Source organism: Rissa tridactyla, chromosome 2, assembly GCF_028500815.1.
Source record: "Rissa tridactyla isolate bRisTri1 chromosome 2, bRisTri1.patW.cur.20221130, whole genome shotgun sequence".
In the NCBI taxonomy this organism is placed as follows: domain Eukaryota; kingdom Metazoa; phylum Chordata; class Aves; order Charadriiformes; family Laridae; genus Rissa; species Rissa tridactyla.
In genome coordinates this window covers 168,124,740-168,150,285 of record NC_071467.1, presented here as the reverse complement: position 1 = coordinate 168,150,285, position 25,546 = coordinate 168,124,740, and the positions used below count along the sequence as shown (strand labels likewise).

Genomic DNA, 25,546 nt, shown 5'->3' with positions numbered 1-25,546 from the left:
TTTGCATAAACTTGTGCCCACCCTTCTGACGCAACACCGCTTCCCCTGGTGTCGGTACATGTTCCTGGAAAAAGGCTGCCAGGATCTCCTCTGCGGAATCATCCCCTGCAGCTCTGGCCTCAGGAGGTGCCGGTCCCGCGCCCGGGCAGGGACCCACGTCCCGCAGGGTGACGGTTTGCCCCCGGCTCTCCTGACGAGCTGCTGCTGCGCAAACTGGTCACTTCACTTAGGTCCTGAGCCGGGCAAGTAGTTTGGCACCTACTTCTCGAGAAGCATAGGAGTGACGTGCAAGCTTTGTTATGCAGACCTAGACCTTCGTCCGTCTCAGCTCCCTACCTGTTCAGCACGGCAACAGCACTGCTCTGCCTGCAGCAAGGAGCGACTCGGTAATTACACCAAAACGCTGCAACCTCCAGCAGACTGGGCAAGGCCAGCCCTGGTTGGCAATGCAGAGAGACACAGGAGCAGGTAAAGCAAGCAGCTCGCCCTGCAGAGTGAAGGGAAATCCTGGAAAAAGCAACCCAAAGGTTCAGAAACCAAAGGCCACGGAAATGCTCCCAGGACCAGCGCTCCTGCAGTCAGCAGCAGGGCTCCGGGCAGCCAAGTCAGGTCCAGCTCAGGGCTCCCTTGCTCTGGCTCAGCCTCCTCTTCCTCACCGCAGAACCGCCGCTGCTCCCCCAGCCACGCTCCCCTCTGGCCCTGGAGCCCACCCTTGGCACGCTGCCCTCCCAAACGCAGCCCTCCTCCAGCGCCGCTCCGCTGTGCTCCCCATGGCACGGACGGCAGCCCTGGGCAGGCCCGTCACCGTATTCCTATGTGGACTGGAAAAGGCAGGGAGCTTTGGGAGCTCCGGCAGCAGGCAGGGTCTCTCTCTTTCGAGCCACCACCCCATTCCTCAGTCAGCCTGGCCTCACCGAGTCCTTCCTGGGGATCTCTCTCCCCACTGAGAGGAGAGCCGGGCTGCAGCGGGGGGATGCAGCAGGGGGCCGGGAGCGGGCGCGGGGCGCGGATGCCCTCTGCTGGAACCGCTCTGCCGCCAGAGAAGCCCCCGCTCCGCGCCCAGCGCCTGGCACAGGGTCCGGGCTGGCACTCCTGGCATTGCACTCCCCAGGCACAGGCAGCCGTGCAGCACCCCCAGGGGCCTGCTCGGCCGGGACGAGGGCACCTGGCCCCCCCGCGCTCTCCCGAGCGAAGGCACCCCAGTCCACACCGTAAAGCCTTGCGGCACCTCCCCGGGGAGCCTGCTCTCGCATGGGGGTGAAGGGAGAAGGATCGAACCTGCTTCATGGGAATGGCCCGCCCGCTGCCGATACTGTCCGCTTTACACTCCGGCACCTTCTTCTCCCGCTCCGGGTCTGCGCCCTTTCGAGACTGGAAGAGAAGAGACACAGGTCCGTTAGAGACGGGGCAGAGGAGACGGAAACGCACAGCCCCACCATCCCCAGCGGGCTGCCAGACCAGACCAGACCACTCTCCCCCGGGCCGGGTCTCCCAGCGCATGGAGCAGCCAGCATCTCGCCCGTCCCCTCTAGGGACACTCCAGCCCCAGCCTCCCCACCGCCTGTCCCCTGGCAAGCTGTCCTCTCCCCCCACAACTGCGAGCAGAGCTGACCTGGCAGAACGGGGCTACCTCTGACCCACCTCCCGCGGGGGCACACAGGACATGGCGACAGACAGAAATGGCATGGGATGCGGGTGGAGCATGGATGGAAGCAGGAGAGGCTAAGGCAGCGAAGGAACTCACACCTCTACTAATCCAACAGATTTATTCTGGTAACACACTTGCACCATACAAAGTAGCACAGGTCACCGGGCAGAGATACCAGCCCCTTACAAAAGAGCATGGACAATAAATATCTATCACACGTCTAGAGAGTTGAGAGCAAAACCCGCCAGCCCCCGAGGGCAGCCGCGGTGAGAGCAAACTCCAATAAATACAATATGAAATATACAGTCTGTTGAGCAGAACTCATTCAAAGTGCTTAGGACAGAGGAAAATATCAAGTCATACACGGCATGGAGCACAATCAATACATTCAGAATCACAACAATGGCAGAAGGGCAGCGGCAGCGTCTCTCTGGAGCGTCCTACACACCCCCTCAGTCCGGGAGCGCCCCATGTGCTTTGGATCAGAAAGGGACACGAGCCCCACGCGCCTGGGACACCGATTCACTTGCTTTTGGGCCCAGAACAAAACAAAGAGATTGAAAGAGAAGAAAACTAAAGAGACATAGATGGCTGCTGTGCTGCGAGGAGGAAGAGGAGGAGGAGCAGGAGTCCATGCAGGCTGCAGGAGGTGCAGTAGGGAGGAAGGAGCTGGGTGCTAGCGGCAGGCGCTAACAGCAGCTCCCGCAGGCAGCAGCAAAGCGTCTTTTGGCCCATCCAGCTCCACTCGCTGCTGTCGCCCGGTCCCGGCGGGTCTGCAGGTCTTCCCATCCCATGAGGGTCGTCCGCCTGGCATCCCCGAGCATGGAAAGTGCCTAGACAGCATCCAGCAGGCCCAGAAATGTCCCAGCTTAAAGTGCAGGCGCAGGCCGTCTCAGCGCTTCCTAGACTTTACATTGGGGGGATTTAAAAGGCTCCTGCGTGTCTCCGAGGGGGGGACCCATGCTGGCTGGAGGGCGGGCGAGCCTCTAATCTTAGATCAATCCCAGTGCCCATCCCTTATCCGGCCCTGGAGAGGCAATGAAAAGTGAGAGAATTTGTACAGAGGTGCCGTGTGTAACCACCTGGATCTTCTAATTTGGAAGGAGTTGGAAAGGCCTTTTTGTTGATGAAAAGTTGGAAACAGTGGCACATATCTGCAAATATCGAAAGAATAAAGAGTTTGGCAAGTTATACTCAGAACACGGACACGAGTCTGTCAGCGATGGGTGCCAGGCAGGCAGACAGCCGGGCGCGGGCGCCGGCGGCAGCAGCTCTCGGGGCTCGGGCTCCAGCTAGCGGGGACGGGGCAGAGTCTGTCTCCACCTGGTGGTCTCCGGCACGCGGACCCCCGCCTCTGCGGCGGCGGGGCCCGATCCGGCGTGGGGAGCAGGAGGGGAGCGAGAGCGGGGGGGGGAGGAGGAGGAGGAGGAAGAGGAGAGGAGAAGGAGGACAGGAGGAGGAGGAGGACTGGGCGCGGAGGACCAGGCACAGCTCGGGACTGAGGCTGCAGCCGCTCCCGGAGCCGAGCGGAGCAGGGCCCTGCCCGGACCTCGGAGAGACCCGTGCCCACCTGGGGGACCCCGCGGGGACGGGGGCTGCTGGCTACGCCTACGCTGCCTGCCCGGGAAACGCTAGCGGCAGAAAACCAGCCTTCCCTTCCCCTCCCTGCTCTCCCTGGCCCTGTCCCACTGCGGGAGGAGGTGTCGGGAGCTGCTGCTGCTGCCACGACCAAATGGGGTGAAGACTTCAACGTGAGCCATGTATGTGCACCGGCACAAGAGCAAGCGAGTGAGCGTGAGCCCCAGCACCACGGCGAGTGAGCGCGAGCCTGGACGAGCACAGGTGAGCCCCACAGCGAGAGTGAGCAAGCTTGAGCCCAGAATGAGCGAGCAAGTGAGAGCCCTAGACGGATGATGACGTCCACAGCGAATAAGCGTAAGCCCCACAGCAAGCCGCCCTCCTCCTCCCGCCACGAGCATGTGCCCACACCAGGTGAGCTGAGCATGGGGCTCCAGGAGGAGTGAGAGAGCATGAACATGAGCTGACGGCGAGTCCAGACCCCGTCGGCGCGCGGGCGAGCAGAGGATGGGTGGCAGTGCATGAGCGCCCGCGTGCACTGGTGCACAGCAGCAAGCATGAACAAGAGAAACGGCGGAGAGGGAGGAGAAGCATCCATCAGCACTGAAGTGCAACAGTAAGCATGACCATCGACAACAGGAGACCTACAGGGTGTCTTTGGGGAGGCGTGAGCACACAGAGGCAGGGGGTACTACGGAGACAACCATGCGCCAGGAGCAGTGGATCCGCTGCCAAGGGCGGCGGTGGGGGACAGCCAACCTGCCGGGCAGCGCAGGGAGCAGGGGCGAGCAGGTGCGCTGGGGACAGGATGGGACCACGTGCATAGAGAACTGGGAGATGTGCGAGATGCAAACGGCGGGGAGCGCACGGAGCATTCAGGACGTCAGAGCTGATGCTTCCAGGATGCCAGAAGCTGGGGGAGATGGGTACGCTCCCAGCACGAGGAGTCGGGGGGATCTGGGATGTCAACAATGCAGTGAGAGGGATGGGGCAGGGACGCTGTGGATTTACGTGGTCTGGGTCGAGAGCAATGGCGGCTGCTCACACAGGGTAACACGGTGCAACACATACAAGGACTTTGTGGTGGCCGGTTCCACAGACAGCAGACAGGGGTGTACTGAGCAATGGCGGCTGGAAAGCACATTTAGATGGGGAGGAGGAGAGAGGCCTGAGCCCAGCACATTTACAGGGGCACCAGGGGGAGAGGAGCACGTTTACATGGGGACAGAGGCTACCTACGCTAGACGTGGGGACTGGGAGTGTGTGCACTAACAGCGAGGGGACACTGACGGGCTGCGCCGCCATCGAGGGCAGGCGTGTGGGCAGGGCTGTGCGCACACTGCGTGGACGGCTGTGTGCATGGTGCAAGAGCATGCCGGGAGGCAGGCTGCAGTCCAGCCCGCACAGAAAACAGCTGAGACGTGCCCTGCACCACCTGGGGCCCACGGCTTTGTCGGCTCCCTAACGCCTCCCTCCTTTCAGGCCCCACAGCAGGGCCAGCCGCGCTGCTCAAGTCACGCAGATGCGGGGTTTGGGTGCTGGAGCGAGCTGGGGCCAGTGCCACGTGCCGGGTTTGGCACGGCACAGTTGGCATGGCACAGCTGGCACCAAAGAGGAGGCGCAGGCGCCGGGGGCTTCGTGCCACGCTCAGGGGACAGGGTCCCCAGGAGAAGAACAGCAGAGGTCACTGGTGCTGTGCAGGCACAACGTGCAGCTCTCCCCAGTGAAGACCAGGGAGAGCTCACGCACGCACACGCGCACACACACACATGAGCATACCCCATGCACACTCCTGGGTGTGCAAGGAATAGCTTGCTCCCAGGCTCTCCCCCACGCACACCCCCCCCCCCAGAAGCAGCTCCCAGCACCACGGTCCCCACACCCACAGAAGGCTCCCTCCCTCCCCGCTGCACACACACTCCTGCGGGAGACCCCACGCACCCACTCTGCGTCCCCCGCTCCCGTCCCTTGCTGGCAGCGCAGCAAGGCTCCCTAGAGTCTGTGGGGCGAGACTGCTGCAGAGCTGCTCCCTTCCCCTCGCCTCGCCCGACCCTCAGAAAACCCACCCCAACGCTCCTCCGAGCCCGGCGTCGCTTACCGTGAAAATGTTGGAGCGCCGCTTCGACTGCTTGCGGATGGGGGTGGGTGTGTTGGAGGCAGCAATGGTCTCAATCCGCAGCTCCCGCTGGCTGATGCTGGGTGTGGAGGGAACAGAGGAGGAGTAGTCACTGAAGGCTCCTCCACCGTTGGTGGCCTAGGGCAGAACAAGACAGGACAGTCAGACAGAGACAGGCAGCCGCCCGGGAAACGACTGTGGAACCGCCTTCCACCTACACAGCCGTGTGCAGCGGGGGCGAGGCAGCGCAGGTGGGACTGGGACAGGAGAGACATCCTACGCCATGCACCGCTCCTGCCCAACGGGGCATCTCGGGAAAGCCACTTCCCTTCTTTCTGCTCTGTTTTTTGCCACTGGTAAAATGTTAAAGTTCTGAAATCAACAGTGAGGAGCAGTGAATGCACAGAGAGACCTGACCGCTGTCACCCCGGGAAGCCCCTCCAGCCTGGAGCAGGCATGGAGGCAGCAATGAGCCGTGTGGCCCTGAGCTGCAGCAGTTGGTCCTTCTCAGAGGGGCACGGCTGGGGCCACTTCAGTGTGCTCCCTCCCCAAAACACAGGACCGGAGCAGCTATCCCTCGGACAGTCTGCTGGCGAGAACCCTCCTCTCTGCAGAGGCCGTCGGACGTGAAGCTGTGAGGCCCAGAGCCTGCCTGGCTCAGAGTCCCACTTTGTCCCTTCCCTGTCTCATGATGTGTCCCTGTGACGCCAGCCCTCGCCTTTCCGGTGTCCCGAAGCACGGGGTGCCACAAGCCAAGCTCACCCTCTACGTAAAACCCATCTCTGCCACTGGTTTTGAGGTTTATCCAAGCAGAGCCCAAAGGTGGCACCCATCTCTTGTGCCTGTGGACCACCGTGGCCTCAGCTGCAGTGACCCATGTCTGGCAACATGTGGGACAACACGTTGTGTCTTCACTAACAACTCACTGGACTCCAGGGAGAGGGGAAGACCTAATCGTGCAGTCTGCGCAACCATCTCAGCCATGCACTGCTCCCACACAAGTAGCTGCTCACTCCCATTCCGCTCACGCAAGCTCTGCGGGCAACGACCTGGAAATGAGCTTACAAGAGGTCACAAGGAGCAACACCTGCACAAAAGCATTTCAGATCGGAAGCCCAGGGCGTCTTACTACGACAAGGCACGTGGCAGCCTGAGCTCTCTTTGGCAGTTCTGCTGATCTTTGAACAGCACTTCAGTAATACGCTGAAGAAGCTGCCCCTAGAAGGGCAGGAGAGCTCCGGCACTCCTTGCGGGAGCAGTCCGACTCCTCCAGTTCCCATGCCCACCGAGCAGCAGCATCGATGGCGCTGCGACGCCCTCCACTCCCACCCCCTGCCTAGAGCAGAAGGTGCGAGCACGTGCGGGACGAGGATCTGCCAGAGGTGCCCATCAGAAAACACCCACGTGCAGACGCTGTGCCCAGCGGGATCTGAGCCTTGTTCTGAGACAAGCACTGAAGAAACGTTAGCAGTGTGAAAGAGGCCATGCGGGCAGAGCAGCAGCCGCAGCCCACAGCCCACTCTCCTAGAAAGGATGCAACTCCACTCAAGCTATGGACCGTCTCGTCTTTGATGAGAGAAATGGGAGAAGATGCTCAAAAGAGAACTTCTCTTAAGAGGGGAAAGAGCCGTCCAAGAATCAGCCCAGCTTCTTCCCCTCTGAGGCAGAGAAGGGACCCCAGCTAGGTGTGCTACAGGGAAATCCCGCTCCAGAAGGACTCTGAGACGCACCTTCTTCACAGCCGCTTTCGGAGAGGTGACAGCTGCTTCTGGGAAGCCACAGTGCCCCCACTTGCCAGGGCTACCCCAGCTCCGGAGCAGCTCCACGGCACAGTATCTGCTGCCTGAAGTGAGCGCCGAACACTCCTCCACAGCAGGGAGGTGAAGCCCGTGGGGAGAGACCCCGCTCTGGCAAAACATCCTTGAAGGCCACCACCTCCAGGTGGGTCTGGAGGACCCTAACGCCAGGCTGGAGACAGGGCAGTACCAAGCGACAGATTCTCTGCAGCCTGTCCAGCTCTCCGACCGCTCAGCGGGGAAAGGGAGCCCGGCACCGAAAGGGACTGATGGGGCTGAGCTCCTCCCTGGCCAGACGCGTGGCTCAACGCGAGGAGCCAGTGGCCACGCGGTTGCTCTGCGGCGTTCAGGGAAGCCTTGCTGTAAGCAGGGGCCTCCCCGCCAGCACGGGGCTCGGACTGTCCCATGCCTGTCCCGAGACAAGAGTTTCTGGCACCCTGAAATGCAGAATGAGAAGGAACCTGGTCTGCTGGTACCTCTCTGCACGTACAAAAGGCCAGGCACTCCATCCGAAGAAGGGAACGTCGCCAGGGAGCTTCTCTGGAGGCTGTCCAGCTAACGAACCCTGCCCAGAACAAGGGAGTTCTGCTGTCATGTCCCAGGGGAGGGGACACCACCAGGGACGTGCAGAAGCAAAATAATGTGTCACCCTGACAGTGGCTTCTGCTCCATTAACAGAGACAGCGCCTGCAAACCGTGGATTCAGCACTGCATGAAGAAGTGTTCTGCAGATGCTGTGAGGAAGGCGCAGATGCAGAAAGCAAGGGCCACCAAGTCAAAGAGAACTTGCTGAGACAGCTCAAGTTTAGGATCAGGCATAACGATGCCTGTACCATCAGTGCTTAATTGGTACATAATGTGTGAACCATGTCAAAAACAGAAAAAGATTCGAAGTGTGAGGGAAGAGACGGCTGATGCTGCAACACAGAGAACCTGCTACCCAGGAGGGTGCGCCGGGCAAGGCTGCCAGAGTCCAGAAACCACGCTGAGGGAGTCTCCCGGCCAGGCTCTGGGCACCTCAGCAACCTCGTCAGCACGTTTATGACGTAACGACCGAGGGAAGGATTCCGTTCGGAAGAGGCTGCAGAGTTTGAGCTCCTGCCGTAGCAGCTAGGACAAACCCTACGGATGTTAGGTGTTGGATGAGAAAGCTACTAGGAGGAAATCTTGCTAAACTGCAGTTTATATTTTCACATGTTCCCTGTAACCTCGTTTCTTATTTTTGCCGGGCCAGAATAATTTTCCTCAGCCGTAAGTTTGCCTAGTGTTGGAGACCAGTCAAGGCTTTCTTGAGCGACACAGGACACAAGCATTTGAGCCTGTTGGTGTCCCACAGACACCCAAACCTCAGGAACGGTACTGGGGATGTCTCACACCAAGCTAGAAAGGCCACTGTGAGGGCTGGTCCCATGCCGTGAAGTTGGGGGCAGAGGAGAAATGCCCCCCGAGGCAGAGAACAGCGCAGCCTCCGGCTACGCAGGCAACCCCGAGCCACCACACCGCTCAGCTGAAGCAGACTGCTCCGAGACCCAGCAGGGATCAGGGGCCCAGGACAAATCGCAGGGATGTGGGAGAACCCTGACAGGTCTGGGCAAATACCTCATTTTTCCTCCTGGCAGCTCCTTTGCTGAACAACCTGAACAACCACCTGTGGTCGCTACTGAAATCTAAGAACACAGCAGCAGCTGAAACTTAGTTAAAAATCCTTCCCATTAGCGTGTAATAGGTGGATATTGTGAACTTCAAAGAATATCGATAGTGCCATAGGGTGCCTGGGCAGGGAAGAGCTCAGCTGAAGTTAAGATGTAGTAACTCTTGGCATAAAAAGGCATGAGGCAGAACAAGGAGTGAAATTTGGGAAGGGCTCTGAACAGAGGAGTGCGAACAAACAGCAGCCACCGACCCAGAGCCTGCAGAGGAGCAGGGAAGAAGCCAGAGGAGAGCACAGACCATGAAAGGGACGGCATGGCGAGCTGAGCGGGCTTTGGGATGCGGGCTTCCAAGAGGAAACGAAACCGAAATTTTAACCTGAAAGAGGGGAGATCTACACTAGATATAATTTATGCTGAGGGTGGTGAGCCCCTGGCCCAGGTTGCCCAGAGAAGCTGTGGCTGCCCCATCCCTGGAGGGGTTCAAGGCCAGGTTGGACGGGGCTTGGAGCAACCTGGGCTGGTGGGAGGTGTCCCTGCCCGGGGCAGGGGGTGGCACTGGGGGGGGTCTAAGGTCCCTTCCAACTCTAACTGTTCTGTGATTCTGTGATTCTACGAAATGCAAACGCCTGTTGCTGCAGCTGCCAAGACACGGGCACTGACTGAGCTCTGCTGAAACGTGCTGCGACAGGCAGGGAAGCGCTTGCTGCCGACCACAGCTGAGCCGCAGTTTGTGCTTCATTTCACTTGCAAACTTTGAGTTCCAGTCCTTTCATCTGCTCTCTTAGTGAAGTCCTGGTAAACGCACTTCCCAGTGTCACCAAAGAGCCAGTGCAGGACCACAGACCAAAGGATCAGAGTGAAGCTGCGACACTGGGCAGCCCTGCGCCAGGAGGGCAGAAGAGCATGGCCAGGCACGACCGGGCACCCAGGCAGCGCCACGGGGCCCGGCAGTGGCTCCCACAGCCCAGGAATGATGCAGTTCACTCCACCAGCCCGCAAGGCTCGGCGTGGGGTGCCCATGTTACCTCCTGCCAGCTGCTGGGAACGAGTTCCCTGGCAGAAAGACAAACTTCCATCCCACGGCAAACACGCAGCGGTGACTCATCCCACAGCCCGGGGGACTCCTAAAGGCACCACTGAGCCCCGAGGAAAGAGGGAGAAAGGGGTAGCAATGGTAAGGAAATCAGGTGGAATAACTCTGCGAGTACTGCAAGCATCCACTGGCCCCAGCACCTCCCTCCCACGCCCCCAGGCAAGGGACAGGCAGCTGCCAGGAGGGAGCAGGGTGGAAGCCGAGGCCAAGCCGAAGAACAGGGCTCCCAACCCATCTAACCTGCTCACCCAGTGACGGGTGCGGGCGGGACACAGGAGAGGGGAGCCTGAACCAGCAGGCAAGCGAGAGCTTTCCTAGGGGGCTGCAGGGCCCCGGGGGGTCCAAAGTGTCTACTCAAGTGGGTGCAGATCCACATCCCAGAAGCTGCTGGGAATGCCCAAGGGACAGACCTGGCGTCCCCAAGGGAGCGTGCAGGACTCCCAGGGCTGGCCCTGGCTCCTGCCACACCAGAGGACCAGGGAGATGCTGAACACGGTACTCAGACCTGGGGAGCACGTCTGGCGCACTCCTGCGTGCTGGTGGAAAACCCTGACCACGGCTGTCCTGTTACTGCAGCTCCCTTCCTCTCTGCCTCGATGGAAGCAGTGTCCTCTGAGGCACCAGGCACCGCTGCAGAATAAAAGCAAAAAAACCCCAAACTGCCAAAGACAGAAATGAAACCAGCGTCTTTGGCTGGTTCAAGAACTGTTTCATAAAGAGGATCACCCACTGTGCCAGGACACCAGAACACCTCACACAGCACCGCTGTGGCAGAGCCCTGCCAACGTGGGAACCTGGCACGATGACGAAGGTTTGGAAACCAGCCACCACCTCACACCCAGAGAAGAAAGTCCTACAGACAGATGGGTGACAAAATCACCAGCGTCCTCTAGGGTCTCTCCTCTACCAGTAATGGCAATGGACTGGCCGGACTGTCAGGAGACCAAACAAGCAATGGCCGTTTCCCAAAAAGTTAGTTTGGCTCAACTAGCACCATCAAACGACTTCCGGAAGAGACGTCCCCAGAACTAGGACAAGAGGCAGGGCTGGCTCCCAGCTCCTGCTGTAAGCAACCCTTTGCAGGGACCACTCGTTCCCTTTTCCAGAAGACAAATGCCGCCTCCACTGACGGCTCCAACAGACAGAGCTGCCCCTGCCCGTGCGGGCCAGGAGACCAGGCACCGAGCAGAACGTCCTTCTGATCTCAGACAGCACCACCACCTCCCTGGGCACAAAGCTACGAAGGGAAGCAGACCTCAACCGCAGCTCCTGGCCAAAGGGAAGAAGGGGAAGACGATCCAGGGGGAAGGGAGTGCTGTCGCTAAAAGCCCTCAGAAAGGCGGCAGGCTAAGGGGAACAAAATGCTGCCGGCGATGCCATAACTGCCTGGCCCTGAGAGGACAGTGCAGGGCACAGGCTCCCAGGGGCTCCTCCTGGCCAAGCACTCAAGATGCAAGTGCCAGTTCCATGTTCCCACAAGCGGAAATGAGGAGAAAAAGAGATCTTTCTGTCCCTGTGTGTGTGTGTATTGCTTGTGTACACCAGTACCCAGCTGTGGTACCAGGCAAACAAAAGCTCCTAACTGTACTCTTTGTCTGGCTTCTTTCCATCTCACCTCCATGTTAAATCCTGTGTTCCCAAACCCTTCCTTGAGATCCTTTGCCCTGTGCCAGTTCCTGCTCTCTTATACTTGTGAAGGCAGGTGGCCTTGGCGGGAGCCCCATACCCTCAGGTAGGAAAAGACAGAACTTGGCACTACTCTGCAAAGACCGTGTCTTGTCCGTCCTTCCTGACAGCGTACAGTCTCTCCGTCTCCCCCAGAGCTGCCCCACTGCCATCTCAGTGCCAGGAGCAGAGGACACCTCCCAGGAGCCGCCATCACTGAGCCCCACTCCGGCGCTTCTGCAGTCCAGACTGGAGAGCATCGCCCAGCAGGACTCGGGAGCCGTCTGCACCCAGCGCTCTCCTGCGCCAGGGACAGCTGCTCCAGCTCATGCCGGAGACCATGCCCTTTGGAGTGTCACCGTCACGGTGCGCTCCTGAGCAGCGATTCTGGCTCTTCTGCACCCCTGCCACTGTGCTCGCTGTCGGACGTGTGTCCTCCCGCATGGGAAGCAAGCCCACATGCACCAGAGCGCGTGGGCCGCCCGACCCAGCTCCGTGTTAGGAACACCAGGGATCAGTGAGTCTGTGTTTCCCAAAGGCAGCTGGATTTTCCCTGAGGACAGCAGGAAGCAGCTCCAGAACCTCATTCCTGAGCCCAAGCGAGAGCGGGGAAATACTTCACAGCGTTTTACGATCACTCACCAGTTCCATTACTTCATGCTCTATTTTTAGGAGAAGTGCTTTTTGTAATGGAAGAGACACGTGCAAACACCACAGTGAAGATTACTGCAGCAGGTCACCGGGAACTGAAAGGGTTTGTGGTTGAGCCACAGAAGACCCAGGGAACAGAAATTAACTTTGATCCTCTGTGTGGTGCCCGGGTTTCCCGAGCGCAGGAGGGACACAGCGTGAGACAGGCACAGAGCACGTACGGGGAGGGGAGGACAGAGGGAGGAAGCTCCAGAAGGACACGGTCTACCATTACTGCTGACACTGCTACGATCTGGGCAATCAATAAATATCTCTCGCTTGGAAAGGCCTCGGAGTTAGCTGCAGTTTCTGCAATTTCCTGTCAGCTGCACGCTGCGTTATTTCCCTTGAACAGCTCTGGCTTCCCACCAGAACTACCTAGGTCCCCCCGGCAAAGCCCCAGGAGCACAGCGAGGTGCTGAGGGCAAAGGTCCTGACTCAGAGCCAAGGAGCAGCGTTCACCTCTACACAGACGCTGTCTGCAAACCAGGCTGAAAGGTGCTCTGCGGGAAGGAAAGGAAAGCAGGGAGGTTTCTGAGCAAAAAACTCCAACAAAGCTCATGACACGTAGTTAGAAACCTCTTCCGATGCCCAAACTTTGCTTCCCCGTGGCCAGTCTTAAATCCACCCCTTGTTCTAGCACTTTCTTTTCTTAAAGATTTCTCTCCTTTCACAGCTGTGTATTTCAGAGGTCAGGGTTGGTCATTTCAGCCTTCGCTTTCCGAAGCTGAACAAGCCAAGTGCCTCATTTCCTCTTGCGTTAGGGGTCTCCTCCCTCCCACTCGCTTTTTGCTGTTCCCACACGTTTCCATGCGTACTTACAGGAGCGACCGGAATCAGAGGGAGGAGCACCCCTCACACAGGGAACATGTTTTTGCCTTCACTACAAACACATCACCTGGCACAGTAAGTGCCATTAGTACATATTTGTTAGGACCCTTTTCTCATACTTTGGCCGTTGAAGAAAATATGAAACAAGTGTTCAGCTCCTCCCGGAGGAACGCTGCCCTTGGCCATCTTCCACCCCACTCCCACTTTCGCTACAGACCACCTCCCCTTCCCAGTCAGCCTTTGGCTGTTTACAATCTGTCTGCTAATAAAATCCTCAAATTGCCAGATACACTCAAAGGTGCATTTTCCCTGGACTTTGCTCTCCACCTCAGATGCCTCCTATCAAACTTCCCAGAAAGCAGACGCATCCAGAGTCACTGCAGGGCAGGGTACGGCTGTGTATGCCCCTCAAGCAGCTCTGCTCTCTCTGCTTGCACCCCGAGCCCGCTGGCCACAAAGGAGCTGCGACCAGCAAGCCGCACACCTTCACCGGGAGGCTCCGGCCGTCAGCCGGGCTCAGCCTTTTCGGCTGCACACACAGACTTCACCGGGAGCTGCTGGTGCCCGGGGAACCTGGTGCAGCTGGCACAGATCTGCAAAAATCCATACGCAGCAACTCCTAGCCCAGCTTCTGAAGCCTGTACGGTCAGGTATAAACTTCACGTGGGTATTTAAAAATTGTGTAAGAGTCCAAGCAGTGGCTGCAGACAGCACTCGGGTTGGTACAGGAACAATCTGCCCTGTGGTGGTGTACTCAAGTCCTCACAGGGCCAAGAGGCTCAGATACACCCCAAGGTCGAAAGCCAATCCTCTTACGAAAAGCTGTGTCAGTCTGGTGGCATTTGTTTTGCTAAACTTGCTTTTTTCTGCAGTTTTACATGCTCCTCTCAGCCCTTAGCTACAATTTTCCTCAGAAACCATTTCAAGCTCTGCTCGCTGCTGAGGCAGCCACGAGCTCTCAGCTGCTCCAGCCACACCGTCTCCCCTCTTCCATAAACCCAGCTGCTGCACTTGCTGCTCCTCGGTCTGACAGCGCCGTGCCACACAGACACATTTCCTGAGGTCCTTGCTACAGATCCCAGGTACGCCAGGTACTTCAGAGCTGGAATCTGTTGGCTCAACCGGCCCTGAGAAGCAGCCGAGCCCAGTATCTCACCTGCCCCATCAGAGCCAGCTCAGCACGCGTGAGGCTGCCGGGAACTGCAGCAAAGCCCTAATGCAATCAGGCAGCTGCCCAAGGCATCTCCTCCACCAGCCACTCACCGTGGCAGCCTGCTCTGGTTTCTGACCTGCCTCTCCTGCATCAGTTCTGCTTCTCCGGAGTCACAGAACAAACATCTCCGGCTTCACCATCCTCCCGGCACGGAGACCTTGGCAGCCCCCATCAGGCTGATGCTGTGCCAGAAGAGCAGCAGCAGAGGGGAGGAGAACTTCCTCCTCCTCTGTGCTGCCCCTTCAAAATCACCACTGAATTCGCCCCTCCAGAAATACAGCCCCTAGAAGCCCACCTGTATATGGATGGAAGACCATCAGCTTCCCACTTCCAGGGGGAGCAGGACCACGGGCAGCTGTGTCCAGCCTGGCTTCCCTGCCTGGCCAAGGCAGCCAGGGCGAGACCCCTTTCACAGACCTCCTGCTCTGCCCCGGAGTTCCCCTGAGGATTGCTCACGGCTCTGCGTGTCTGTAGAAGCACACCACGGTCTTTGGAGACCGTGAGCCAGACCCAATGCTTTAGATATGAAGCTTGACCTCAGGGCAAGCATCAAGCTGTTCTGGCCTACGGACAGAAGCTCTGGGGTCACTCTGCTCTTTCCAAAAGCTACTGCGGGGCTGTCGTGTGAGTCTCAAGCTAGGTTCTACGCGCTGTGCAGTGAGTGACCTGAGGGGGTGTGCAGAAGCATGTGGGGTCCCTGGCTTTCCCTGTTCATGTTTCCCACCTGGTTGATGTGAACAGAAGGAATGGAGGCCGCAGACACAGACGAATGGCTGGGTGAATTGGGCAGGGACTTGCAGGGACCGATGGAAAGCTGCTGTTTCTTCCGTAGAGCCACAACCTTCTGAGCCACTGCAAGAAGGGAGAAAGGGACAGGGTCAGAGTCCAGAAAGCAACTTTCTCCACCCGCGGGCTTCTGGAGGGTTTTGGTGAGACCCAAACCCTTCATCTGACTGATGCCGACACCTGGGGCTCAAACCGCACCACCCTGCATCAACAGGGAGGATTTCTGCAGAACTCCCAACTGCACAACCCCCATGGCCCACCACCCCCACGCAGCCCTGCTGCAGGGGACAATGTTTGCCCATGGCTGTTCCAGCAGGCAACAGGGCTGGCTTCCCATGTTGGTCATGCTGAGTCCCCAAAAGCCACCCACTCCCCTGGGTTTCACACAGAGCAGTGACTTGGTGTGGACACCAGTGAGCCAGCCAGAGCCCTGGGCTGCTGCAGAAGAATTCCTGGGCAGCCAGAGTCACTTCTCGGTCACCCCCTTGCAGCAGCTACAGGAGCCAGTTACCAAACTGAATAGCCCAGGCAATGCCACCTCCACCGGCCTTGGCCCTTGTGACCCTCATGGTCTCCATATGGTCAAAGAACTATGTAAGGAACAACTCTCACAGTTCCTGCAACCTCACAGCCTGATGCCAAGAGTGCAAAATTGCATTTCAACCTTCCCAATCTCTTACCTTTGCCAGAAATAAACACTTGACCAAAAAGCATGACAGCAAACAAGCTGGGCTGTTGGGGAACTCAGGAGAACACCCCGCCGTTCCTCATTTTCTTTTGCACAGCAGCCAGGTACCCCCACCATCACAGAAGGAGGGACCTTTCAGAGGAACACGACTGAACATCCCACGTCCAACCCAGCGTGCCTCACACCGTGCGCCCTTGCAATAAAGGAGCTGCCACATTCTCCTTCCAGGAAGACAGGAGATACCGCACCACACGTGGTGTGACTGAACCCATTTGGAAAAGTCAGATGCTGACAGCAAGTGCAAAATCCTGTCACCTCCCAGCTGCAGCGCTGTGTCCTGCACAGAGACAGACGAAGGCCTGTGGGGTCACCGCTGCTACCTGTTTGTCCGATAAAGCTGGGAGCCTGTATGACTCCCAAGGGTGGTATTAGTCCCATAAATAGCAGGAACCCCTCCTACACCCACCAAACAGACCATATTAACCCGCTGGTTCTCCTGCTCTCCTCCTCTCCATTCTCTCCTCCGGCCAGCTCCATCAGCTGCTCGCTGCATTCACATCTCTCCTTCAAACACTGGCCGGGCACGTTGCGAGCTCGGGCACCCCAGCTCTGCGACACCCCTGAGCCCCCGGGGTGCCTGCCCGGCAAAGGCAATACGAGGGGCTGGAAATGCTACGGGGACAGGACATGTCCTCTGCTGACCCTCCCAGGACCCCGCAGGCTCTGGCACGCAACAGCTTTAACCTAGGCAGGTCAAAACACAGCCCGGCTCACACACCGCGTGGTGTTCGGCTGCCACGGAGAAGACGTGGAAACTGGGCAGGTCTGGCACAGGGGAAATCCAACCACCTGCGTCAGAGGAGCGGCTAGGGAAGGACAAACTCAGAACTTACCCAGCACAGAGTAACGTGGGTGAGACCTACTCTACCACGCAAGCCTGCGGGGCTCATTCTTTGTGCTGCTAGAGCGATAATGAAACTGCCCGGCCGGACCCCCGACCAGAGAGCTGCCCCGGCCCCGCGGAAGCACCGACTTCGGGAGAGCGGAGCCCGTGTACGGCAGCCCACAGCCTCCCGCAGCGGGACCGGCCACAGCCCCAGGGACTCGGAGGACAAGCTCACCAGCGCAAAGCCAAACTCCCATGACAGGACACATGGAACTCGGGAAGCGTTTTCAGGGCACCACGACAGGCAGAAAGACATTTCACACGATGACAACATCTGAGCATCCACAGCAGAAGTCAGAGGGTTCCAGAAACCTTACAGAGAGTGGAGTCCAAACTAGATTGGACACGGCAAGAGAAGGGAAGTCCTGCATGGCCACAGAGAAAGCCTTTTCACCTTCCAGGGCAGAAGACTTCATGCCATTCAGGACAGCTTCTCTGGAGACATTCCAAACCCTCCTGACGTGCTCCTGTGCCACCTGCTCTGGGTGACCCTGCTCTGGCAGGAGGTGGGACTAGATGATCTCCAGAGGGCCCTTCCAACCCTACCATTCTGTCATTCTGTGATTCGCAGAGCTTCACTGGAGAAGGCAGATTCAAGGCAGGAAGTTTCTCAATGTCCAGGATACAAACGAGTTCAAATTCAAAGGAAGAGACAAGGTGAGAGTGGTCTCTTGAAACACAGAGGCTGAGAAGGCCACCAGCAGGAAAAAGAGAAAAGGCCAGAAAAGATTCAGAAAAACTCCACAGCAATTGCTGTCCTGGGCAAACAGCCCAGCAGAGGCTCCACCTTGTCACTCATCCATCAGTGGTAACAAAGGAATTAATCATGAGGCCAGCAAGACCACACCAGTGGTGATAAAATCTGAAAAACCCTTAACTGAGGCATCTTGAGGTGGCATTCATGTTTCTGCTTGCCAGGCAGGGGTTCTTCCACTTCCTGAACATCAGCCAGACTTTTTCAAGGATAACTCCTGTCATCCCTTAAGCCAGCCTCTGGGATCATTTGCTTATCGTGATTCCTTTGGTTGCTACACGCAGCTCTGTGATGCACAACCAACAAGCCCTGCCTCGGCCACGGAACCTCTGCCCAAATACGTTGCTCACCATTTGTTTGCCCAATGCCACATGTGGTACTCCAGTGTGTATTAGCACCTTAGCATCACACGGTATTTAAAGCATACCACAGCACCCTGTCCCAGACAGTCTGGAGAAATCCCTCTACAGACACCACCAGGAACAGCCAGCTCTGGTAGGAGCATCTGGACAGAGAGGAGGCAAACGTGAAGGTCCCTGGTGATGCACTAAACACCCTACAGAAAACACCTCGGGGTGGGGTGGCACCTTACGGAGTTGCAGGGCCTCGCACACCCCACTGTGCACAAACTCTCAGCCTCTCCATTGAAGTTCTCCTGCCAAACCATTCCTCAGGAGCATCCCTCGCTGTCCTGGAAGACATGGCGATGCTGCTGATCACCCTGACGGCCAGGAACAAACCAACTCACACCCGAGCAGAAGGAGGGACGCCCGCTGCCCCACTCAGGATGCAGAAACTCAAACAGCCCCTAAGCAAGAGAGCCAGAACCACCCTTGGGCATTCAAGCTGCAGTCCACGTCCACAGCCCTACAGCCGAGGGGGACCAATGCAGAGCAGCAATGCCACCAGCGCGGCAGCAGCAGGTTCTGGCGGGCCACAAGAGAAGGCTGCCTGGCACCGCCGGGTGTCCTCTCCGATGCTCAGGGCCAGCGGGAGGAGAGGAGCGCTCACCCTGGACTGGCTGCAGAGGAGAAGCCAGAGAAGTCACCCACAGCACAGGCTAGCTCAGCTGCTGTCCCTCCTGTGCCCTTCCAGGGTCGCCCTTCAGGAACGACGCCGAGACAATCTGCCAAGGGGCTCTCGACAATTTGCTCCCAAACCTTTGCTTGGTATAGAAATAATAGTCTTAAAAGGAAGCCCAAGAGCTGATGCACCCTCACACTGATGGCTTCATGCTACTGTCCTGGCATCCTCTAAACTCTAGACTTCTGCATACAGGAGCTCTGTGAAGGCAATTTTGAGAAGGAAGCTCTTGAACCGTACCTCCCCAGGGCCAAGAAGAGAGAAGGCACGCTCAGGACCAGCCTCTACCTCACCGGGAGCTCTCTGTGAGCGAGGGGACCACAGCGACCCACCCCCCAGGGGGGGCTCACCCCTGGGGAAGCTCTGGAACCGCAGCTGGCGTCTGCTGGGCCCTGGGCACTGCAGCACACAGCCCAGCCTGCGCCACTCTTCCTCCTCGCCACATGTGAAGCCACAGGCAGACTGTCCCATCTTTTCCGAGAAGCAGTAACTGTGACAACATCTGGTGCTGGAAGCAACTTGGGAAGGATGAGAGAAGTGCAGTTCCCACGCAGAGAACAGCGTTTCCAGGGGGACTTTTGCCAGGCTGCAGATGAGAAACCAGCACGGAGAAAGCTACCCCTTTTCTGCCTGTCACACATGCTTTTCCACAGTGACCTTCAGAAGCCCAACTGCCCGGACAGAGCCTCCGCCACTCCAAGAGGTTCAACACAATTACAGTTACACACTGTACATGGTCTAGATCCCCGCAGAACACAACCGCAAACTTCGCTTCAGACCAAATAGGCAGGAACCGCTCTGGGGATGGGGGACGGGTCTCCGCTGCACCTTCCTGAGCAGGGGGAGACACCCAATTCCTGGAGAACCTCTGAACTGCTGGTGAATGTGGAGGTCCAAGGTTCTCCTTCCTGGAGCTTCCCCCATGCTGAGCAGCACCATCTGCAGACTGTGGGGCGTTCCCAGAGACAGCAGCTTGGGAAGGAAGAGTGCTAGCCTCAGCCTTCAGCTGAATACTGAGAGGCAGGATGGTCGCTCCCTCAAGCTGATGCGCTAGACCAGCACAACATTAACTTGTCCAAAAAGGTCAGTGATTGCTTGTTGTTAGACCAGACAGTGGCATGGAAGGGCTCTGGGAAGAGCGATGCAGCATACGCTCTGCACAGCATGGACCAGCAAGCAAACCCTTGCAGTGAAAGCTTAGAGAAGTCTTCCTGTTTCTGCGGTGGAAAACCAACACCTTCCCCTGCCTGCATGGAGCAGGTCTACCATGACCTGGGCCGAATAACTTGTGTTGAAGAAACCATGTAAAGATGAGGTCTGGCTGGTAGGTGGATCACCACGCAGGGCAAGCTCCTCACACCGCCCGTGACTGCCAGCACCCCACCAGACCCCAAAACAGAGGCATCAGGACCTGCCAGTGCTCACTGGGAAAAGCTGCTCACCCCCTCCGAAAACACCTCATCACGTCAAGTCACCTTCATCTGAAACTGGATCCTGGAAGTCCCTGAACAGTTCTCGGATGTCTGGGGCTGACCTGTTGGGCTGAGCTCTCCCCAGCCCCTCGCCAGCGGCTCCTGCCCCATTCTCTCCCTCCCCATAGTTGTGCCTGGCAGCATCCGTGTGGTCCTGGTGTGGTCCCACAGGTGAGCAGGCAGGTGAGAGCACCGAGTACCCGGGATTCGCTCCAGATCTCCTAGGAGATGGCAGGTCCCTCTGCTGCATCTGCAACTCCCAGTTATCACACTGCTGTCTCCAGAGCTCCGAGCAGCACGCTCAGCAAGGGCACTGACACCGGCACAACCGCTCCGTGCCTGCTGCAGGGAATACGGCAGTGTGGGCGGCTCCTGCGCACACAGACTCCAAGGCCAGAAGGACCTCTCCGTTTCCCAGGCTGACCTTTGTATGCTGCCAGCCATTAAACTCCCCCCAGCCCAGACTGCACCAGTCACCTGGGTACGCGGCGAGTCTCCTCCACAAAGGGACTCAGTCTGGAGTTGGAGAAGGTACAAGAGATGCAGAATACAGCACCTCCCTACGCATTTTTTCCAACAGTTAATGAAAAGAGGGCTATTAATAAAAAAAATAAGGCTTCTTTAAAATTTGACTGGCTTTGGCTTCTAGCATTAACTGTCTGCTACTCTGCAGAGTCTTAGTATCTGTGTTCTCCCCGTGTAGATAGGGACGTGGATACTCTTATTTTGTAATCAAGCCACCTCTCGGCCTTCTTTTTAATTTATTCAATGGATAGTCTCTTTTAATGTCTCACTATCAGGTATTTTTTCCAGCCTTTGATTAATTTTTTTAGCTTTTTTTTTAATCTTCTCAGTTTCTCTGTGTCCTGTTGAAGTTTGACAACACTCCAGCAATGTTCCTCCTGCTGCCCTGTACGAAGGCACGAATCCGTCTGGACTTCCACTCGATGCTCCCCTGCTTACTCGCCCAGGGACAGCACGGCCCCCCCGGCGGGGCAGCCCACGCTCCTTGTTCCATAGAGCATCAGCATTTACCCAGACTGACACCGGGTCTGTATGAACAGCCTCCGATTCCCACGTTCCTTGGGATCTTCCGGATCTCCTCAGCCTCACTGCTCTTCACGTGGACAAACCCGCTCCCTTGCCTCCTTCCTGACCACACCTTTATTCCGTGAATAAACCCAGACACAAGATGACGCCCAGCACTTTGCAGGCCCTCACTCGTGAGCCTTCAAGCAGCGGCTCAAGGTCTGCCACCAGGCTCGCTAAGGAGCGCTGGTACTAGAGGCTGAGTCCTGGTCTCACAAGAGAGCTTTCATCTCACACGTCGCACTGCTTAAAGTTGTGCTGTCTGTGCTGCCAGGGTCAACAAAGAGAAAAAATAACCCCAGAGCACAGTTCTCGAGATACCAAAGGAAGAGAAGCAGCCTGGCAAACAGCAGCACCTAATCCTGCAGTGCCTTCCCCAGCCCCCTCCCAAACCCACCGGCTGCTGCGCCTCACTGTGCCGTCCTTCAGAGAGGGGACACAATAGAACCAGTTTGAAGGAATAAGCTGAACAAATCTGGTGACGTACAGTGCCAAAGCTTTCCAGCAGCCAGGATCAGCAGCGCACACAGCCCACCCGCCATCACTCTCTCCATTTGCTCTGCAAACCGCTGAGTTGGTTCAGCACATCCTCCCCTTCCAGCTCTGCTGCAATATTCACTATTCTCAACTATTCCCAGCCACTCCTTCCCTGCTGGTGAGGAGGAGGAGGGAGAGGACACTTAGAAGCAACCTGCCCGACAGAGTCGCCCCGGTCTCCCCAGGAACACCAAAGCAACGCAGGGGCTGCTGGATGCCCAGGGGATCCCTGCCAGGGGCCAGGAGGGCGGTTTGAAAGGTCGCTCTCGGGGCTGACTCCACAGACCGTCTCAGAGATGGGCCAGCAGCAGGAGAGGGCAACATCTCTATGAGCCTCTGCATAAGAAAAGCAGCATGGTGACCGTGACCCTCGGCCTCCAACGGGAGATTACTGGAAGGTCACAGACTTATGCAGGGGAAGGAGGACCACCAGCTCGCGCTCAGAGGATGAAGGAGACACCTGCAGCCGCTGACAGGCTCAGTCCTGTGCCTTGCCCTCAGCCTGTCTCACGTGCTGCAATGAACCAAGCTGGATTTTTGCCTTCAGGCAGTCCTGCTGCACTATTATTTCCAAACTTTCTTCCACGCGCCTGTTCCACTTGCAAACACTAACAGCACAGCTCTCCTCCTTTCCGAAAGCCGCTCCGCTCTGCACAGACCCTTCCTCATGCACTGAACCACATCCCCAGCCACGCTCCAGAGCAAGGGGACTGGGGAACATGCAGTCCCGTTACAGGGCAGGGTCCCAGTCTATTTAAGCAGACTGCAAACCAAGGACGTGCTGTAGGTTCCCCCTTCCACCTACAGCGTCCCCGTCACGCAAACTCCTCTCCAAGTCTCAGCAGGAATGCTCCCCCACACGCTGTTCCTGCAAGGAACAGCTGCCCCATCTGGCCGTTCAGTTGCTGTTCCCCTGTCTGTAACACCCAAAGGTTCTGCTGTGCTTCCTCCTCTCCTCCACGAAAAGCCATCAAAACCCTCTCTGCAGCCTCGCGAGTCCTCTGCAGGCTCACCCAGACCGCTGTGCTGCACAGGCCCACCTCGGGGACACAACCGTCCCCTGCGGCCCCTCTGGAACAAGGGGCTACCCAGCGGGCAGCTCCTGCAAGGCAGGCAGGAGAGGGGAGCTGCCTGGCCCTGCTCCGTGGTCCCTCGGACACATCCACGTGCACTTCACCTGTGTGCCACACACTCAGGAATCACCCCACAGACAGCATGTCCTACTCCTTGGACCCGCTCTGCGTGTGTAAAACAGCAGCACTGCACAGGAACGCGTGCCTAACTGCCTTGGCCTCCCAGCAGCATGCCGCGCTAACCAAGCCGGCGGTCCAGGCAGTGTAAGCCCCCTCTCTGGGACAGCACTGCTGCCTGTCCCGCACGGACACCCTCCACCGCCTGCAGTTACCATCCTGGAAGACTCTCTCCACGTTCAGTCCGTAGGTGGCACAGGTCTCGTAGTACGTGCAGCGCTTCAAATCATTGGAAAGCTTCCGCGCCCGAGAATCGTCAATGACCCGGGGGTTCGTGGCGCTGATGGCATCTGGAAACCAAAGGGAGAGGAAGGAGGTTAAAAAGCAAGCGCCCGTGTCCCATCTATCCCCAGGTCCCAGGGCACACTCCCGACCTCCCGGCCTCCCTTCACACACTGAGATACCCACCTTCAGAGTACACCCTGTCCTATAAATGTTTTAGATTACAGTCCCACGTTTGTAGAAAAATGGATTTGTTAAATGAACCTTATTCAATCTCCTAACCATCCAGCTGCCGACGTTTCTGAAGACAGAGGGCAGAAGCCAGTGGGAGGTGTGGCTGGCAAGGCAAGGCAGCCTGGATGTTAGGAACGGGACACACCACCACAATTCACACAAGCACATCGTGACCAGTGCAGCTGTTGAAGACAACAGGAGACTCGGTGACAGCAGACAGAGTGCAGGGGGCAGAGGTGTGAACAGCCTGACCCTAGGTCCAACTACAGACTCATCCACATGAGGATGTGCCATGTTTCCATGCGTTAGAAATGACTAACGTTGCCATCTGTCAACGTGTCACTGGCCATGGCTGCTGGAACGAGCGAGGGCACTCATCTGCAAGTCCACCTCAGTTGCAGTTAAATGGATTTGCCAGTCTCCATTGTTTTGGGTCCCACGGCCATACCCTACAGATTAAAGAATCAAAGGGGAGAAATCATCCTCAGTTAATTGGGAAAGACAGAGCTGCCAGGATGCACTCACAGCTGAGGCCTTGGTGGACAACACTAAAAAATAGCCCTAATCTGTAACCCAGATGGCTGCCAAGGGCTCACATGTTTTGGAAAAACTACCTTCCCAAGAGGATTCTGATTCCTTGAAGGCAAGCCAGGGACAAGCAGCGGCTGTAAATGAATCTTCTCAGGAGGAGTCGAAGGAGTCCTGGGACTCGCACTGTGCGGAAGTCACCCTCAAACTCCCCAGTGGGTTGTTTAGCGTGACTGTACCACGGCTGTGACCTCCCCTGGCTCTAAGTCTGGGACAACAGTCACCGGCCCCTCTGCCGTATCACTCTTCCCGACTCCTGAGCCTCCACAGCACACGCCTGCAACCCCAGCCCTGTCCTGAACCAAGATCGCTCAGTCCTGACGATAATTCCGCAATCTTTAACTTTCCAAAGTTTAACAACTTTGTTCTAACGCTGAGACACCCCTGCGACGCCCGCTGTCACTGCCTGTCTTTCCATTCTCAGAGTTTGCTCTTCGCCAGAAACGGGTCGCGCTGCTCAGGAACTGGGGCCTGCCAAGACCTTCCCTCGCATCCTCCGTCCCCTGCTGCCCCCCTCTGCTGTCACCCTCACGTCCAGACAACTTCTGCAGCCCCAGGCTCCCTCCTGCCTGTGCCTTACTCTCTACAGGCTGGAAGGACGCTCGTTTGGGAAGAGCGGAGCAGCAATGCCCTTGTTGCTGCCCCTCCCTGCCTCCTGGGCATCCGCAGCAAGGCTTCTGGAGGCCAGGCTGCCTCTGACGCATGTGCCGGGCAGGAATCCCGCTCAAGGGCTGCCCTCCCTCCCGGCAGCCCCTCTCCATCGGCAGCTCCTTGCCCATGCACACCTGGGGAGCCCAGCTGGGGCTCCAGGCACTGCGTCTCCTGTCCCTGCAGGCAGCCTCGGCTGCGGTTTCGTGACAGCTCCCTTATGGGAGTCCCCGCTGGCACCAGGCCCCAGCCCTGTGGGGGAGAGGGGACAAGGACAGTTCTGGGCTGCTGCTGCTCTTCCCGCCATCCCTCGGGGGAGACAGAGCTCCACGGCTCAGGCCTCTTCTTGGGGTGCTGAAAGCAAAGCTGCCATTCCCCCAAAACCTTGGGGCAACGCACCAGCAGAGACCCCCACAGCCAGGCCCCGAGTCCTGCCCGCTCCCGCTGCCGTGGGCAGGGCCGAGGAAGGCAGGCCAGGCCAGCAGGGTGGTCATGGGCAAGAGGGAAGCGGCTGCATGAAGCAAGGCAGCTCTCCGCAGGAAAGCTGAGGTGGTCCGAGAAGGAATTGCTCGGCTCCTCCAGGGCCACGGACTCGAGGCCTCAGCGTCACCCAGTCCCGTGTGCGGCCGAGCTCCCCCGACGCACTCGCAGGGCCAGCACCCTGCGCCCTCTTGCCAGCGTGGATGTGTCCCCAGTGCTCCTCACCAAGGCAGAGGGGATGCAGGGAGGAATCCCGGCCGCCCCGCTCTCACCCTGCGTGCCCACCAGCACCATCGGCACCTCCGCTGTGTTCCGGTAGCTGCAGAGCCGCAGGTAGTAGTTGTAGACTGTCTGGAAGCTGATCTCGTCCTCCAGGCTGAAGACAAACACCACAGCATCGACCCAGGCAGCAAACTGCGGGAGAGACACCAGCCGTTAGGGCCCAGACAGGCATCCCGCAGCCCCCTGCCCGGACCCGCCATCAAGG

General features: G+C 58.0%; 1 protein-coding gene across 3 annotated transcripts in view; it reads right to left on the bottom strand.

The window, feature by feature from the left end:
* AGAP3 (ArfGAP with GTPase domain, ankyrin repeat and PH domain 3) overlaps positions 1–25,546 on the bottom strand; it is a 156,683-nt gene that overhangs the window by 61,727 nt on the left and 69,410 nt on the right. For 2 of the 3 annotated variants that reach the window (XM_054189474.1, XM_054189472.1), the window contains exons 5-9: positions 25,332–25,473; positions 23,043–23,177; positions 15,007–15,134; positions 5,325–5,480; positions 1,279–1,371 (exon numbers count right to left, since the gene is read on the bottom strand). In XM_054189474.1, coding sequence (XP_054045449.1) covers positions 1,279–1,371; positions 5,325–5,480; positions 15,007–15,134; positions 23,043–23,177; positions 25,332–25,473 — 654 coding nt within the window. Of the gene's footprint in view, positions 1–1,278; positions 1,372–2,663; positions 2,803–5,324; positions 5,481–15,006; positions 15,135–23,042; positions 23,178–25,331; positions 25,474–25,546 lie in introns of those variants that run through there. The other variant, XM_054189475.1, reaches the window with a different exon arrangement.